The 20,036-nt window shown below is 40.9% G+C and overlaps 1 protein-coding gene across 1 annotated transcript in view; it reads left to right on the plus strand.

Moving 5' to 3' along the window:
- The window catches only part of LOC109398557 (dynein axonemal heavy chain 10), a 341,003-nt gene that overhangs the window by 29,115 nt on the left and 291,852 nt on the right, over window positions 1-20,036 (plus strand). The window contains 2 exon segments of the mRNA XM_062847206.1: window positions 9,763-9,961; window positions 10,035-10,121. Of these exon segments, the coding sequence (XP_062703190.1) occupies window positions 9,763-9,961; window positions 10,035-10,121 (286 nt within the window).

Here is a 20,036-nt window from a genome sequence, read left to right on the forward strand (position 1 = left end):
TCATTGGCGTTTCAAGGCAGTTCACAGAGTTTTGGATGACTTTTAAGGGCGTTCCGCGAGGTTTCAGGGGCGTTTGAAAGCTTTTCAGGTGGTTTCAGTGACATCTCAAATTTATTACGGGAATTTCAAGGGCATTTCCATGAGATTATGAAGTTTACAGGTACGTTTGAAGGCATTTCAGGGGTGTTTCAACAAGTTTCAAGGGAATTTCTGGAAGAGTTTCATGAGCCATTTGGAGTCGTCTCAAATGGTTTCAGGGGTCTCACGAGCCATTTAATAGCGTTACACGGAGTTCCAGTGACGTTTCAAGACATTTCAGAGGCATTTCAAAGAGTTTTAGAGCGTTCCAGGGGGGTTCAGAAATGTTTTAGCGACGATAAGTGGTTTCAGGAGCGTTTCTGGGCAGTTTCAAGATCCTTTTGAATGCGTTCCAAGAAGTGTCGGCTGTTCGAGCCCGTATGAAGTTGATCATCAATATTAACTTCTTTTCTCGATCAGCCTAGATAACTGTGTAGTGTCGGTAGCGATTGTCTCAATTGGCTAAGAATAACACTACGGACCGCCTGTTCCGGTGGTAAGAATCCACCAACAGGTGACCCCTAATTCATGGTGTGATGCGGCTTTACGCTTACCGTGCCTAGGAATGAATGGCTAGGGGGGTCTAATAAAAACCTAACCGCTAACGGAGCCTGTGGAGTACCAGGGCGCCCTCCACAGTATGTAGCCCTTACTGCGCTAACCGGAGCAATGGTGCAGTGGACCTTGTGTTTCTCCGAGACAATCAGCTGCCCTTCTTTAGTCTCACTTGAGGCTAAATAAGGGCGGGATTATGAAGATGTTGTTAATTAGTTTAAATTTTCACCTATATGGTTTCGCATTATGCGATTTACACAGTGCATTCTGTGTATCCTCGCCTTTGGCGTTTTCCAATCGATACCGATTTGGTTTTATTGTTGCTGTTCTTTGTTGTGCTGTTGTTGCGAAGAGTTCAATCTTACCTAGTTTGGGTAGTGGCTACGGTTAGGGTAGCTCAGATCAATCTTCAGCATAAAAGAACAGCAACGATCAATCTTTGCAGACTTATGCAAAATGGTACAGCCCAAGTGGCCTTGGTACAAGAACCTTACTTTCGTAAGGGAAATTTCTATCTAGGAAACCTTGTGAACCCGGTGTTTGCCACTTTCAGTAAACATGAAATGGCAAACTCGCGTGTCATGCCTCGAGCCTGTGTGCTTGTCAACAACGCAATAGTTGCTACACTCATCTCTGAACTAACCACCAGAGATGTATGTGCTATCACAATTGATGTATCTGTTGGAAACCTCAACAGGAAATACGTCTATTGTTCTGTGTATTTACCGCATGATGAACCATCCCCTATGGATGCTTTCAAACAAGTCATCGCATACTGTACTTCAAAAGGCCTTCCGCTAATTGTTGGCAGTGATGCTAATGCTCACCATATCATCTGGGGCAGCTCAGACATTAACTTGAGAGGCTCCAGTTTGATGGAGTACTTAAGTAGTACAGATCTTGCATTACTTAACATAGGCAACCGCCCAACCTTCATGGTATCTGCTAGAGAGGAAGTGTTAGATATAACGCTTTACTCTAGCAGAATTAGTCACGAGCTGACCAATTGGCATGTGTCAGATGAAGAATCTTTATCTGACCATCGCTATATCTTTTTTGAACATTTAAATGTTACTTCGCAAACATTGCGTTTCAGGAATCCTCGGTCAACAAACTGGGATCTTTATACTGATTTGGTTGCAGCCAAATTTCATGGATATTCACCATCCATTGACACTCCAAGTGATTTAGATGATGCCGTTGATACTACAACGACCTTCATCATGGAAGCTTTTGAAGAAGCATGCCCTCTACGGTCTGTGAAGATCACAAGAGGAACCCCTTGGTGGAACTCTGATTTGGCGAAACTCAGGAAACAATGTAGAAAGAGTTGGAACAGACGACGTTCGGCTGGTTCGGAGGCTTCCAGTCGGCTCGCAAGGCCTACAGGAAAGCTCTCCGGTCTGCTGAACGATCCGGCTGGAAAAACCTTTGTACAAATGTTTCCAGCTTGAGTGAAGTCAGTCGGTTAAACAAAATCCTTGCGAAATCTAAGGATTTCCGGGTGAACGAACTTCGTTTGCCAAATGGCGATCTGACTTCCTCTGATGAGGAAGTTTTGGAATGCTTATTCAGCACACACTTCCCTGGATGTGTGGATATTACATCTTCGGATCATCCTGATGTCTTTTCTTGTAGTTATGATTCTTTAGCTTCGGCTCGGAGTATTGTAACTATAGAATCGATTGAGTGGGCTCTTAATAGCTTTGCTCCTTTCAAATCTCCTGGAGCAGATGGGATTTATCCTATTTTGCTTCAGAAGGGATTTGATTATTTCAAACATGTTTTGAAAAAACTACTTGTTTGCAGTTTTGCTACAGGGTATATTCCCAAATCCTGGAGGGATATTACTGTAAAGTTTATTCCGAAAGTGGGTCGTGCGTCGTATGAAGAAGCAAAGAGTTTCAGACCTATCAGTTTGACCTCTTTTCTTCTGAAATGCTTAGAACGCATTGTGGATCATCACATCCGTGATGTTCATCTGGCCAACGTGCCTCTTCATGTGAACCAACATGCCTACCAATCTGGTAAGTCCACTGTGACTCTTTTACACAAGGTTGTTTACGATATCGAGAAAGCATTCGCTCAAAAGCAATCTTGTTTGGGTGTTTTCTTAGATATCGAGGGTGCCTTTGACAACGTGCCTTTCGATGCCATATTGGAAGCCGCACGGAGTCATGGTATATCTCCAATGATTTCCAATTGGATTCACCAAATGCTCAAAAACCGATATCTCTTCTCGACATTGCGTCTAGCAGGGATTAGGAAATTGAGTGTTTGTGGATGCCCCCAAGGGGGGGTCTTATCACCGCTTTTGTGGAATCTCGTAGCAGATACGCTATTGAGGCAACTCAATAATTGCGGTTTTCCTACTTATGGTTTTGCCGACGACTACCTAACATTGTTAGTTGGTATGTGCATCAGCACCCTTTTCGACCTGATGCAAAACGCCCTTCAGGTAGTTGAGGGTTGGTGTCGCCAATATGGCCTTTCGGTTAATCCGAGTAAAACATCTATTGTTCTTTTCACGGAAAGGCGAAACCGTAATGGTGTTCGAACTTTACGTCTCTTTGATTCTGAAATCAATGTGACTGAACAGGTAAAGTACGTTGGAGTCATTCTTGATTCCAAGCTTTCCTGGACACCTCATGTTGAGTTCAGAATCAAGAAAGCTTGTATGGCCTTCGGGCAATGCCGGCGAACCTTTGGTACAACTTGGGGTCTAAAACCCAAGTATATCAAATGGATTTACACAACTGTGGTTCGGCCAATATTGGCTTATGGATGTCTTGTGTGGTGGCAAAAGGGTGAAGTGAGAACGGTCCAATCAAAATTAGGCCATCTCCAAAGGATGTGCTTAATGGCGATGTCTGGAGCGTTCTCTTCAACTCCTACGGCAGCGCTAGAAGTTCTCTTTGACGTTGCCCCACTACACATTCATCTCAAACAAGAAGCCCTTTCTTGCACTTACCGGTTACGGGTACTCGGTCTACTAGAGGAAACTCCTGTGAACCGCACATCAACACACACCTCGTTGTTTCCACTTTTGGTGAATTGGGACAAAATTGTCCTTGCTCCAAGTGATCTTACAATTGCTTGTAATTTTCCATATCGGACATTTTCCACGAAATTCCCTTCCCGGGAAGAGTGGACATCTGGTTATCTGGAAAGAAGTATTTCAGACGGCATCGTATGTTACACTGACGGCTCCCTTCTCGAAGGTCGAGCAGGTGCTGGTGTTTATTCTCGTGAGCTAAGGCTGTATCAGTCTTATTCACTTGGTAGACACTGCACCGTTTTTCAGGCCGAAATCTTTGCTCTTATGTGCGGAGTGCAATCAGCACTTCAGCAGCACGTAATGGGCAAAGTAATATACTTCTGTTCAGATAGCCAGGCTGCTATTAAAGCACTTGCTTCGGCCAACTCCAGGTCGAAGATAGTTATCGCTTGTCGAACTCAAATCGAGGAGCTGAATTCAGCAAACGCTGTTCACCTTCTATGGGTACCTGGTCATTCTTCCATCGCTGGAAATGAATTGGCTGATGAGCTAGCTCGCTCTGGAGCATCACATGACTTCATTGGCCCTGAGCCAGCTATTCCGATATCGAAGTGTTGGATTAAGCTTCAGATTCACACCTGGGCTGTCACTCAACACAGACAATATTGGAATAGTTTGGAGTCATGTCGTCAAACCAAATTGTATAGTGCTGAGCCATCTCTACGGGTGGCGAAGTATCTAACTAATCTGTCTAAGCAGAATTGCAGCATGCTGGTCAAAGCATTGACTGGCCACTGCCGACTCAGCTATCACATGGCGAATATTCAGCAAGCTGATTCATTTGCCTGTGATAGCTGTGAATCCGATTATGGAACTTCGTATCATTTGATATGTAACTGTCCAGTTTTCGCGCAACTGCGTTTCCGAGTATTCGGTAAACACTTATTATGTGAAACTGACTTCAGAAACCTGAATCTTCAGGATATTCTGTTGTTCTTAACCCGCTGTGGTAAAGAGCTATAGGCTCTCTTTCGCTTTATGCGTAATTACAGTGCCCTTTTCAGGGCGCTGTTTGAACCCATTGTGGTACGCTTGTGCGTTAGTACCCTCTTCCAGGGTATTTTTCCTACTTCCCTACCTGTCCCTATCCCCATCCAAATCCTTTTTCCTTCCTTTTCCCTCAGGTAGATGATGAAATAGGCTGTTATTTTGGCGATGGCACAAATGTCCCAAATGGAGGATAACGTGCCTCTGGAGCCGGCCTTCTGATACCTGATACCTGATGCGTTCCAAGAAGTGTTAGCGGCATTTCAGTGGAAACCTCCTGAAACACCAATCAGACCCCTGCAATCCTCCTGAAATTCCATAGAATCCCTTGAAGCCCTTCGGATACCTTGAAGTGCTCCTGAGACCCCTGAGAATTTCAAAGATGGGATACCTGAGAAATTTGTGGAAACAACTTAAGTGATAGCAGTACATAGTAAAATGCCTATTACGACAGCACATATTTGCAGATTTTTGTGTTCAAACCTCAAAGGATTTCAGAGAGTTTCCCACAGCGAATTTACAGGGTCGTTTATGTGGGTTAGAGGACGTTTTGTGGGGTTTAAAGGGTTTCAGAAGTGGTTCAGGGGGTCTCAGAGAGTTTCCATGTGGTTTCGGGGGCTTTTCTGGTGATTATCAGGGTTTTCAGGGCTGATACTTGTGATTTTAAGGGTCATTACTCGGAATTTTGAGAAGTTTTCAGGGATTTTTAGGACCTTTCAGGGGGTTTCACGGGGTATAATGAGCGTTTTAGAGGATCTCTGGGGCTTTATGCGATATTTAGCACTTCTTTGGGGGTTTTCAGGTGGTTACAGGGCGGTTTCAGGAACGTTTCAGGCGTTTTAGGGTCGTACAGGATGAGTCTTACATAAACACCCTCAGGAGAGTATTAGTAAATATGTAGTGATTTAAGGAGGGTTTTCAAAGAGCCTTCCGAGGACCTCACGGAGCTTCAGGGGATTTCAAGTGGGGGTTTCAAAGGCGTTTTCAAATGTTTGAAACACGACGCTCAAGAGGTCTCAAAAGCGTTTCAAGTGGTTCAAAAGGCGAATCCAAGGATCTCAGCGCAGTGTCTGAGCAACCCTTGAAACTTCCTGAGATATCCTGAACATCACATCACTGTGGCCTCCTGAAACTATCCTTAAACATATTAAAACGCCTCTGAAGCCCACTGTGGCCTCCTGAAACCCCATGAAACTCCCCTGAGACCCATCATCGTCTTCCTGAGATCCTCTTATATGCGCATGACAACTCTACTTGAAATTCCTTGAAAACCAATGAAACTACGTGAAAGCTCTTCTGAAAGCCTCTGGAATCTTCTCGCAGCTTATTTCAAGTACTCCCTATTGCTTTCCCTTAAAATTCTTTTGTTCGCACATTACCCCCCCCCCTTCAAAATCTTCAAAAATATGCTGTGGATTTTTTTTTATCTGTATTAACGAGATTTTTAGCCGTAGGCTAGTTCATCTCGGGACCCACGCTTTACTTCCCTTCCGAAGGAAGAACCCACATTTTGTGAGTTTGTCGGGAGTGGGATTCGATCCCAGGTCCTCGGCATGATAGTCAAGTGTTCTAACCATCGCATCAGGTCCGCTCCACATTGTGGATTTCAAAATCAACAGCTTATCCAGGTTTTTTAACATATTGCATCAGTTGTGAAGTTCTTGGATGGTTCCTACAGAAGTTTTCAAAGAGTTTAACCCTTCGGAGCCGGATTATTTTTCCACTGATATCGCAACCTCACTGACCTCGAACACATTTATTCTGCTCGGTTTTATAGTTGGGTTCATACATCCCAAGTAACAATTCCTTTACTGATTGGTTTTGTTTGATTTTTATAAGGGTTTTATTACAGAAATAGTTAAAACTCACAGTTTTATGACTACTTTTATGAAAATCATTGATGAAATGTTTTATAGTATACTTGAAGATATCCATAAAGCTAGATTTTAAGAGTAAACAAAACTCTCCGATATATAAACCTTTTTGGCATTCATTATTACCACAATAAAACTGTTCAAACTCTCAACAGATGGCGATCCGTTCGATAAGTAACGACATCTGTTGGTGAAAAAACAGAAACTACGACACTGCTAGGTTTATTGCGGTCATCATAAAAATAATCTTAGCTTCGTTTTATTTTCGCTAATTATGGTCATCGCCATATTGAAGAATTAGCTGACGTGAATTGAAAATAGATATATTTGCTCAAATAAGCAATGAATTGATAATGTGCCGCGATTTCCATAACATGCTTAAATGAACTTTCTCAGCTGAGTTTTCTTGTGATTCGAGACAGTTTTACTAAATTAGTAAATTGATTAATTTTATTCCAAGATGATAATATTCACCATTTTCGAGATGCATTAATGTTATGTTTCTGCAACCCCAATATTCACGGTAAAATTAAATGCGCTTACCAACACAATAACTACTAAAATATAACTTTGAAATGATCGTTTTCTACTAAGGAATGATGTATCCTCCTGAACTTTACGTCCCATCGAAGAAGCATCTCTGCATCTGGAACTGTCATAATTTTCGTTGAAAAAAAAAAACAACAACAATCATCATAACATTTCAACAATGGAAGAAATTTTGAACTAGGTTTTAAAACAGTTTTATTGCTACCCTTGAGGACAAGGTACATATTTGGAGTACATAGCCCAAAATTTCTAGAGCACCGTTTTTTACAACCGTTGAACGGATTTGGATGAAAATGCATCACGCTAATTGTTCAGTGGTTGTCAACAGCGTGATGCATTTTAATCCAAATCCGTTCAACGGTTCTAAAAAACGGTGCTCTAGAAATTTTAAGCAGTGTACTCCAAATGCCTTGCAAAACCTTTCCGAGAGTGGTCCACTTAGCCGGAAGATGCTCTTAAAGAGTTTATCAAGAGGTTTTGATGTATAAATCAGTTTTATTGCGAGTTTTATAAAATTGGTCATTAAGATCTCGTATAGAGCCGAACAAAACTTAAAATATTACTTGGGATGGCGCCTCCGGCTCCAAAGGGTTAAATGGGATTCCACTTTTAGTTTTTCTAGTGCTCCAAAAAAAAAGAATACCAGGCGATTATCGAGGAATACTTTAGGATTCTTCAAGGAAGAGCCACAAACAGTTCCTCCTTTTGGTCATGCCCGTTCAGAAAATCCTCCAGACGATCCTAAGCCTCTTCATCTGTGTAACCAGCTTTAAAACACAAACTAGCCTGCATAATTATTGATCTGTTGTTCAGCCTTTAATCAAATAATTCTTGGCAGCTGACCCAAGCAAGTTTTCGTAGTGTTCACATCGCTTCTCCAGCCTCAATGCAGACTCAGTTCAACTGGTGTTATTGCTTATTCAGACATAACAAGTGATGCTCTCTTTTTTGGGGATTTGTATACAATTGTGTGTGGCGTAGATGCTAAGGTCAGTGATTATAAATGAGGAGATCCGAGTTCAATTCCTATCACATAAATTATACATTCTTATACATCTCTTCTGGTAAATAAAGCCGAAAATAATTAAATTAAGCCTACGAAATTTTTTTTTTTATTTTTTTAATCACAATAAATGAATTTTATTGATTACTGACTAAGCACTTATTAAGCCTTAAATCAGCCTTTCCAAGATCCTCCAATTAGCTAATGGTTGAATAAAATCACCAATATTAGAAGTTTAGGAGCTGATTGAAGGATTGTACCTTTTGTGTCCAGATTTTGTTCAAACGAAGGCTCCTTTAAAATAGTTGGAAAAACGTTTGTACAACTTGAAATTGTTACCTGGAATGTTTGTGTTTTTTTTTTCAATCGTTCTTGGTCTTCTCAAAGATTTCCACTAGAAACTCCTTCAGAAATGATTCTAGGATTTTCTCAGAAAATATCATTGAAAAGTACAACACCACCACACCACGAGTTCTACAAAAATTTGTAACATTAAGTATTTCTCCATAAACTTCTTCGTGAATTTAACTAGGAAATGTTAAGACAGCTCTTTCATGAGTTACTCAACAGAATGATCCAAGTATTTATCCTTCGAGAACACCTCCAGAACTTCTTGTGACATTCATTAGGAGATGCTGTAAGATTTTTTCTGGGAGTTTTTCCAACATTTTTTTTTCCAGCACTTCCTTTGAAAATTACTTTGGGTAATTCTTCCAGAAAATCTATCAAAAATTCTGACAGAGTTTTTCTTAAAGCTCATCCATGATTACCTTCAGAAGACCCCCACGGAATAACCCAATTAACGATTGACGGGAGTTCGGCTTTGCAGTCACCATATCTCTAGAACGACCGTTTAGGATTCATCCCTACGTTTCGGCAATTATTGGTGCCTTCTTCAGGGAAAAGACACGGTGAACGATATTCATGATTTTTCCCCTGAAGAAGGCATCAACATTTGCCGAAACGTAGGGACGAATCCCAAACGGTCGTTCTAGAGATCTGTTGACTGCAAAGCCGAACTCCAACCAATAGTTATCCCCAAACCTGCGGAACCAGGAACTAATAAAACATTCGTGCATTAAATATTGGAGAAATTGCTTATGTTCATTCCGGGAGAGCTTTTGAAAAAACTACTGAATGATTTAAGCCACAAAGAACTATCAGAATAGTTGGAAATGTTGAAGGAATTTCCAAAGGAACTCCAAGAGCAGTTGCTGACAGATCTTCAGTAATCCCTAAAGAAACTCTCATATTTGTTGCCGAAAGAAATACTGAAGCTAATTCTAACGGAACTTTGGAAGGATTTCTGAAAAATAAAATTTCTAGAGGGATCGCAAGCAGTACTGTATGTATGTGTAACAATTGTTGCAGAAAATTCACGGCAGCGCAGGTTTTTGTTGCGCATGAACACTGTGACCTACATCTAACAAACAAGTATGTACTTCCTAGAATTACTGTGGTGTCAGTCACAGTGACTTCTGTGCAACCAAAACTTGCGCTGTGGTATGTTTTCTGTGACAGTGCAGACATTTCTTGACAAGACTATTGAATGCGAAGACATTTGAAAAATTCACTTGGCATCTCTAATTCTCACATCCAAATTAATAACTTTTTGCTCGTACTTGTATGATAACAACATTATCTATTCCTCTATCCAGACACTCAGGCAGCTCGATCTTCCGCACGGCAACCAACTGCGCCGAAATGCTCCGAGCCTGGAAGCGGTCCTACATGGAAACTCGGGCCCTCATAGAGAAAACTGGCATCGGTTCGCGCTGGGAGTTCGACCGGAACGTACTGTTTCGGGACGTTGACCACATGACCCGCATCAGCCAGGACATGGCCAACATCGCAAAGGTGAAATTGGATGATTTGTTCCGTCTAACATTTCTAAGTCTAAGTCGAGATCTCTTTGTTCCACAAATTCTAGGTCTTCATCGAGTTTGAAACCATCTTCGACCACAACTTGAAGACGATAATCAGCGCACCGGAAGAGGTGGATAATATACTGGCCAAGGTAAGGATGATGGAAATTTCGTGGATGCAAAGCCACACCCTTAATGCTAAAGAGGCATCTGTTCTACTTTTCCACTCTGGGAGTGCCATAACCGTCCAAGCGAGTCCTAATATTAATTTGGAATGGTGGCTCTACTACCAGAGTTAGCTGAGTAGACCAGCAGGAGAAACTTTTTCTGCATTGGTTCTGGATAACCCCATTCGCTGAGAAATTGATTCCGACTTTGGGCATGGTGGTTTGGAATGATCCTTCTAACAATTCATTTTTCGGCGTTAAGAAATATTATCCTCATTTTCCAGATATTTGAATCACAATGATTCCAGGATACCCCAAGTAAATTTTTCAAGTCAAACCGATTTCAAAAGGTTCTCAGAACAGACATAAAACCAAAATGAAAAAAAAAAAAAAACAACATAAGTTTAATAAGGGTCCTACAAACGTCCTCAAAGGCAATTGGTTTTTCCAAGTGCTTCTTGGGATTCCGGAAAACTATTTTCCCGGAAGCGTAGCCATGCCCTGGGGCAAAATCAATCTATGAAATTGACCAGCAAGGCGAATTGTCCGTGGTGACGCATCTTCTACCAATTCCCCCTACAATTCGGACATTTATCGATGGTCGATGGCAGGCTGGCAGGTGGTTTTTACCAGTAGTGGGGTTTGAGTAGGTAATCTGCTCGCCACCAACCGACCGCGCAACAGAGAGCCTTCTGCTTTTGTTTCAAAACAGTCAGTGAAGGAAAATTACCATATCATTTCAATTTCGATTGGCGGTGCTGTTGGTAGTATGAGGTATGAACCGCCGAGTAAAGTTTCCCCTTTTGCTTCTCAGCAGCAGTTGGGCAAGGCACGCTCAGGCTTGGGATATCAATTTCTCCCACTCGGAGGTACCTGTGGTCTAGTGGTGCCTGCCTGACTCACTGAAAGAAGAAGTTGTACTACTGCTCCGGTTCCGGGTTCCGGTTCTCCTCCCGACAATCGAGTGGAAAATGATTGCAAATTGTTTCGACGATTGTTTATTCAACAGGCAGGCAATTGCATTCCTCCGGATCGGGTGCGGGGGTTGAGTGGCTTAATGAAAAATCCCATTCCCCGGAAGTTTTGCTTTTTTAAAGCTGCTTTTATGGTTTTCATGGGGCAGGTTAGGTATTGCTTACTCGATGGTATACGAGTGTTCAATCGACTTCAATGCTGAAAAGAAGTAGAAATGACTAAATATGTTTTCTTTTGTAAGTCCCTCCATTTAGGTAACGTTACCTAAATGGAATCTGATTGTATTCAGAGCGGTTGGAGTTTTCTAGATAAGGTTTGGTTTACGGGATAAAAGTAGCGCGCGTGTTAAGGGGGAATTTAGGCGTGCTCAGGGGGAGCGATGAGGAGGGGGAGGGGTACTGCTTTAGGTTTCCCAAAAATTTTCTTAAGCATAAGTCATATAATCTACTACATGCATACACAGTACGAACAAAATCTGTAAATTTATGACGAACTGAATGTAACAAATTGACCTCCATCGTGTTCGATATAAATTTATGTGTGATCTTAAAATTACACTGCTGATTGCTGAGAGAAAAGCGTTAATTAAGCACCGACTTTTCAGAGAAACTTAAAAAATCTTCATACGAGAATCGAACTCAGATCTTCCGAGTGAGAGTTCACGCCTAACCCCTCTAGGCCGTCTCACCAAGTTGAAGAGAAGGCAATCACAGATAAATATGTTTCACAATAAAGGAACAAACTGTTGTACCGCTTCGACCGCAGAGCGTAGCTGTCCTCGTTTACGTTACTGCCTGTTACTGCATGTAAATTTCAAGCGAATATGTCTAAAAAAATGTAAACAGTATGCATGATTGGCTGATTACTGAGCGAACAGTATCATCTCTCAATAAATGGCTGTAATTTTGTAGCTTCTGCTATAATTTTCAGTCGATGCTTAACTTACGCGCTGTTTAATTTTCATGATTTCTTTCTGTGTAGCTCGTGTGCTTGAATGATTGACTGAAAGACATGCTTACACAGTCCCCAGCAACTGTGTGCTGACAAGTAGTAAGTTCAATATATGTTTGAGAATCTTAAAGTGCACCCTTGAGCATAGATCATCAAGTTTTTTTTTTTTTATTTTTATTCGTGTATTTTAACTTAAATGCTAATTCTACACTCATAGATCATTATGTCTACAACCGTAAGCAGTCTGAAACGTCTTCAATCTCTTCTAAAACCGCCTGAAACATTTATGAAACGCTTTTAAGCGTCGCTGAAATCTCCCTGAGCTGTGATCCAAAATGCATATTCAGAAACTGGCCTCTTAATCCCCCTCAAACCCTCCTGTAACGTTCTTGGAACTGTCCAAACCCCCGAAAACGCCTTCGTAACGCCTCATGTAACGCCACTTGTAACGCACTTGAAACTTTCAGAAACATCTGGAAACGTCTACATACCACCTGCGTAACGCCTCTGAAACTTGCCCAAAATCATCTGAGGCATCCTGAAATGCATTCGAAATCCCCCTAAAACGCCTTTGGAACCCATGTTAAGTACCTGAAACCCTCCAAAACCCCCGAAAACGCATAAAGCCTGCGTAACGCCCCTGAAACCCACTCAAAATCCTCTGAAGCTTCCTAAAATGCCTTCTCTCTTAAACTCCTTCGAACGCTAGGTAACGCACCTGAGACCCTCTGGAACCTCCGAAAATGCCTACATAAGGCCTCTGCAACTCACCCAAAATCCTTTGGAGCTTTCTGAACTGCCTTCGACATCCTCTTGAAACACCCTCGGACCCCATGTAACGCACCTGAGACCCTCTGAAATCCCATAAAACGCCTGCATGACGCCTGCGTAATCACCCTAAAGTCCCCTCGGACTTCGCGTAACGCACCTGAGACCTTTCGAAATCCCCCGAAATTGTCCCTGAAGCTCCCATTCAACGCCCCTGACTGCTACCTGAAACTTCTTTGAAAGCCCATTTGAAACCCCGCATGACTCCCTTTAAATTCCCAGCCCATTCACCCTTCTTAAACTGTCTTGCAGTCTTCAAATCCAATTAGGTAGTAAACTTAATTTATTTAGATAATGAATCCGTTTACGAAAAAAATCTGTTCAGGTAGGCCCCTGTAACGCACCTGCGACCCTCCGAACTCACTAAAAACGCCCCTGTAACGCCTCTGAAACACACCTCAAAACCTCTGAAACTTACTCAAATACCACCGAAACTCCCATAAAGTTTCCTGAATCCTCCTCGGAGCCCTAGAAGCGCACATAATACCCTCAAAATCCCCCGAAAATGTCCCAATATCACCTTTTGACTACCAGAAAAACCTCTGAATCTTCCTGAAATGCCTCCAAAAACTCTGTGAACCCTCCTTGGACCCCCTGTAACGCACAAGAACCCCCTCGAAACGCCCCAAAATGGCTCCGAAAAGTTCCAAAAAACGCCCTTGAGACCCTCCGAAACCCCCTGAAAACGCACCCGTAACGCCTCTGAAACCCGCTGGATATCCTCTGAATCTTCCTGAAATGGCTCCAAAAACCCCCTCGGACCCACTATACCGCACTTCAGACTTTTTAAAACACCCAAAAGGCCCCTTAAATGCCTCGAATCCCCCTGAAGCCCCCTTGAATCATTGTAACGTGATTACCCATGGAAACCAACAAAAACGTCCCCTGTAACGCTTTTGGAACCTCCAGGACATCCTCTGAAACTTCCTGAAATGACACCAGAATCCAGCTAAAACACCTTCAGACCCCATGTAACGCACTCGAAACCCCCGAAAATACCCCTCATGCCTCCTGTAACGCCTCTGACCTTTCCCTTCTTCTGAAATCCAGCACGACTTCCTAGTTAATGATTCATTATATAAACGGGTATTTTTGTGTATGTCAATTGAAGTCGTCGCCAATGAAAAAAAGCCAAGGACATTTCGAGTCATTTCAGACACGGTTCGAAGGTCAACTGTGAATATTTCTCGGATACTTTTTCAAAACGACGTATAATACACGCAAACCCTATGTTGATACGTCGTTTTGAATAAGTATCCGAGATTAAGGGTCTAGACCTTTTGACATTGTTATCTTCTGAGCTATGTCAGCAGATGTCAATTTCTACAGATGCTAGTTCGAGCATTATTGGATCACATGGCTGTGTTGTTCCCATATCGAGATACTCAAGAACTGCCGATGACTGTCATGGTGTCTGATGAGGCGATACTTGGAGCTGTCTGCTCTTCAGCCCACTCGCAGTACGATAAAAACTTGAACGCATCCGACAAGAGATATTACATGGATGACAACGTGAACAGCTCCAATATGGCTGATGAAGCATTCGAGGTTGCAAAGGAGGTGATCGAGGTCCATAAGCGAGACAGACATAAGCGACTGAAGCGTATTGGAGAACCCGGATAAAGTTGACGTGCAGCCGTCAAGAGCCAAGCTATCGAGGAAGGACGTTAGATTCGAGCGAGTGTTAGGAATGGATACAAGAGGATTGCAACACATATCAATGAAAAAATTCGTCTGGCTATGAGTCTATACGATGATCTGTGTGTGCACGAGTGTGCGTTGCTACACACTGGATGGAATGGTTAGCAGTTCTGAAAAACATGACGGGGTTGTTATATAATTTTCGAGCTGCAAGTGTTCACGGAGTACAGTCGGGTCTCCTATTAGACGCTGCCATGCACTTTACGCTCACTGCAATATCCTGCTATCTTGCAACTGATCAAGCTGATTTTTTTACTCTGATTAGGGTAAGTGTTCCAATTATGGTTATAGTACCAATCATTCGCCATAGTTGATTTTCACCCTTTAACGGCGTAAACCAACAAGAAAAAAAAATGTGAACAACAGATCACGTTCACAAAAGATAATTGCACTCATTTAAATTCCACATTTTGCTCAAATTATGGTAGAAATAAATCATTTTCCTTAAAATTTCGGCTTCCTTGCACCCTTTTTCGCCGTAGTGTACCAGTTATGGCTAATCTCATAAGGAATGCATGCAAATGGTGCGAAAAGGAACCGAAATTAAAAAATGTAACCATAATTGGTACAGGGTTCCTATCATTGGCACACGCTGTAATAAATACTAAAAGTAGTTTTGGCTCCGTTTCTATATTTTTCCTGTAAAGTGTGGAAACTTAGCTATCTTTTAACATATTGATGACATTCGTAGATCTTCTCGTTATTTTTGTACAAATAGTTTTCCTTAGATAGTGCCATAATTGGTACATCCACCCTAGAGTATATTACAAGCTTATCACATTCAAAAACTGAACTGAATTGATTGGTAGACAAACTGGAAATTACGGTGGGCGTAAAGTGGGTGGCAGCGTTTAATAAGAGACCCGACTGTACTTTAAGTGGAAAGTGGAGCAGCAGATGCGCACAAGTACCTACCGAAGACGAGACTAATGTGTATAAATTGATGAGTAAATGAGTCTGTGAGTGGAGCAGTGAGTAAGTGAGTTTGTAGGTTTTGAGTATGTTAGATATGTTCGGTGGTTGTAAGTGTATAAGTGAGATATTAAGTTACTTAATGAGCGAGTCTGTAAATGTGGGAGTTAATGAGTGAGTTGATAAATGAAGAAGTTAATAGTGAGTATGTTGGTAAATGAGTTAGTTGAGGCCTTAGTGAGTGAGTGGAATAAAATGTGAGTAAGTTGATGAGTGAGTTTGTGAGATAGAGAGATTGTGAGTTGTGAGTAAGTAAGTTGGTCAGTGTAAGTGATTTAGTGAGTGAGGTAGTGAATTATTAAGTACATGATTGAGTAAGCGAGTGAGCTAGTGAGTTGGCAAATTAGTGACTGAGTAAGTGAATTAGTGACCGACTGAGTCTGCTGGTTCATGAATGTGTGGGTAAATGAGTGTGTGAGTGAATGATTTAGTAAGTGATTAATTGATTGAGTGAGTTGATAAGTGAGTAATCGGGTGAACAAGTATGTACGTGAGGTAGTGAGTCAGTGAGCCCGTTAGTGAGTGAGTGAAGGAATGTTTGATTAAATAAAGTCAGTGATCCAGTGGGTGAGGGTGTTTGTGTTTGAATGATAATGATGGGCACAAATGATAAATGATAAGTGTGGCATCTGTAATTAAAAAAAACTTTACGAATAAAACTTATAGGTAGGAGATATCGTAATAGTGTAATGATCCCCATGCCAACCAGTGAAATGTCGTGGTAGCTAGGATAACTTAGATCAAAGCATTCAAACCTCGGATCTGATGGATAGCGCTCGAAGAGACATCATTTCATTGGTTTCAACGCATGGGATCAAACCTGTCAAATGTCAACATATCTCAGAACTCGGATTTTAATGATACACCACCTCACTGCTGGCTTCGCAATAAACGCTACCTGTTCGATCGCCGACTGTTATACATAATCATTAAGATTAAAAAGTAGGCTGAGCTATTTAACCACGTTGTGCTACACATTTTTGCCTTTCTCGTACAACAAAGTTGTACCGAAAGGCTATCATTTCACTCCAAAAATCAATTTTTGATAGAAAGCTCAGATTATCAAGTCTTATATATCAATCGACACAGCTCGACGAACTGAGCAAATGTCCGTCCGTATGTGTGTGTGTATGTGTGTGTGTATGTGTGTGTGTATGTGTGTGCTAATAATAGATCAAAGAAATGAGCTTAAGTTTTTCCTAGTAAATGTCAATTGATTGTGCCGCAACAAGTTTCATTTGATAGGGAATAGGTTGTAGTTGAACGCTATTGAATTTGGTTTGGATATTTCAAGCCATTTCAGAGATATTTGAAAAACTTTGCGAACTTCCACAAATAAATATTTTTAATTCCCACGTTCCCATGATTTTCCAAGCCTAGACACGAACGCTTCTTGGACACCCTAAAATAATTTACCTGAGTTGTGAATTTAACTCATATTTTTTTAGATTGACAAAGTTGTAACAAAAACCATTTCCTGCTATAGCCCAACAGTAGATGTAGTAAATTTAAGTTGCATATTCAACGGAGTGGTTTTGAAGTTATATTTCAAGTTCGAAAAGTAGTGAATTGTACACCTTTTGATGTAGCATTTTTTAAACGTGTGCGTTGTAGCAGGTAAGGGAGCGACCATAATTTACGTCACATTTTGAGGGATATCTGCAAAATGTGATAATTCCGACACATGTTTCAGAGAAACAATGCAAAAAGTTTGGCTGCAAGAAAAAAGGGGGTTGAAAATAGACAATTTTTAGTAACGTAATTTAAGGACGTCCCAAACATTAGTATATTTCGTGGGTCGTGTGCTGCATACATCTCGGCGATTAACTTACCGCTTACCGGGTTCTAATTAGTACACGTTGCACACGAATAAACAAATTACCAAAAAAAATATGCCAAAAACTCAAAATCAAACAACCTTGTAAGGTATGAAAACTCTACTTGTTTTAGCGTTTTTTGGCATTTCTGCCTTTCTCGTACAACAAAGTTGTACCGAAAGGCTATAATTTCATTCCAAAAATCATTTTTTGATAGAAAGCTCAGATTATCACGTCTCATATATCAATCGACACAGCTCGACGAACTGAGCAAAATTTGCTGCATTTAATGTCCGTCCGTATGTGTGTATTGGTGTGCTAATAATGCTAAGCAAAGAAATGAGCTTATGTTTTTCCTAGTAAATGTCAATCGATTGAGCCGCAACATGTTTTATTTGATAGGGAATAGGTTGTAGTTGAACGCTATTGAATTTGATTTGGATATTTCAAGCCATTTCGGAGATATTTGAAAAAGTTTGCGAGCTACCACAAAATAAATACTTCTCATTCCCCACGTTCCCATTTTCCAAGTCTAGACACAAACGCTTATCGGGAACCCTAAAAAAATTCACCTGAGCTGTGAATTTAACTCGCATTGTTTTAGATCGACAAAATTGTAGCGAAAACTATTTTCTACTGTAGCCCAACAGTAGATGTAGTAAATTTAAGTTGCATATTCAACGAAGTGGTTTTGAAGATCTTATTTAAGCTAGAAAAGTAGTGAATTATTATACACCTTTTGATGTAGCATTTTTTAAGCGTGTGCGTTATAACAGGTAAGGTAGCGATAATAAATCACGTCAAATTTTGAGGTATATCTGCAAAATGTGATAATCCCGATACATGTTTTGGAGATACATGTAAAAAGTTTGATTGCAAGGGAAAAAGGGGTTGAAAAAGGACATTTTTTATGTAACGTAATTTGAGAACGTCCCAAACACATTAGTACATTTAAAGGGTCGTGTGCTGCATACATCTCGGCGGTTCACTTACCGCTTACCTGGTTCTAATTAGAACACCAAGAAAAAAATCTACTCAGTGGCTGAGATAATCTCACTCAGAAATCGAAAAATCGATTATTTTTCTTACTCGTTTTAGCTAAAAGTGGGACAACCCGTTGCCAATGAGTAACTCAGTAACAACTGTTGTCCCACCATTAATGGAAACTGAGCAAGAAAACAAAGGATTTTTCGATTTCTGAGTGAGACCAACTCAGAAACCGAGTAATTTTTTTTGCAGGTGTATACGTTACGTATAGTACATATATTAATGTAACATTTTTAAGCGTGTGCTTCGCTCAGGCAAGGGAGCAATCGTGAATCACGACACGCCTTAAGAGGTACTCACAAAGTGTAATAATCCATGCACACATTTTGAAGATGAAAATGTTAAAATGTTGACGTAGAGGGAGAAAAGTGATTTAGAATGGAAAATTTTAATGTGACGTAATCTATGAACGTCTCGAACATATTAATATATTTAATGGTTCGTGTGTTGCATACATCTTGGCGATTAACTTACCTACCACTTAACGAATAAATGTACATTTGTCAGGTTCTAATTATTACCTACCGAGGAAAATTTCTACTCAGTCACTGGGTTGATCTTACTCAGAATCAGAAATAGTTTTTGTTTTCCTACACTAAATAACGGCTTGCGGTTGAAATTACTATGAGCCATTTTACGAAGTGACAACAATGTTGATTCGCGAATACGAAGTTGTCGAATGTGCGTGAAGGTTTACGTGAGAAAAAACGAGAGGGAAATATTTTTTGCTTTTTTTCACGCACATTCTGACAGTTCCTTACGAGGTTTTTCATTAGAGCGACAAAGAGTTGGAATCTCTTTTACCTTCGTAGTCGCGAATGTTGATATCGATTTTCACGGGTTTGGACGCTATCTCCTGCTAAAATTTTATTCATAATAACGGCTCGTAAAATGGACTATTCTGCAGGATCAATTTAAATATATACATCGCCATTAAATTTGTGTAGACTGAGTTTCGCTTCAATTCAACAGATAAAAACTGTCAATTTTATAATTGACCCGATTTACAACTAACCCTTTACACTGAAATTAATTTTGTTGTGAAAACTAACTGAAAGACGGCTTGCGGTAATGACCAGCATAAAAATGATTTCAAATTTACCATGGCAAAAAAGGTGATCATCGTCCAACAAACGCTTGTTGTCTGCGTTTTGTTCCCTCTCATATCAACTCGTTCTATAGAGATAAGGGGCTGTCCATAAATCACGTGGTCATGAGGGGGGGGGGTTCGGCCAATGACCATTTTGTATGGAAGAAAAAAAATTTGTATGGACTAATGACCACGCGGGGGGGTTGAGAAGTCCCAAAAAAATGACCACGTGGTTTATGGACAGCCCCTAAGTGACATTTCATCACACGAACACTAGCGCAAATTTTTCCTCACACAAAAGTGCACGCCGATTCAAAGGCTATTCAGATTGCATATGCAAATATTATCCAATCGATTTGGGTAAAACGGGTAAATAATGATAAAACTAACGTCCGGGGTAAGAGTGCAAATATTTTCCTCGCAGTTTCACAACTACATCTACAAAAAAGGCACGCATACATTTGAACGTGATTACCTCTATAGCCGAGTGGTAGCATGCGAGCCAGTTGATCTCAGCGA

This window comes from Aedes albopictus, chromosome 1, assembly GCF_035046485.1.
Source record: "Aedes albopictus strain Foshan chromosome 1, AalbF5, whole genome shotgun sequence".
Taxonomy (NCBI): Eukaryota; Metazoa; Arthropoda; class Insecta; order Diptera; family Culicidae; genus Aedes; species Aedes albopictus.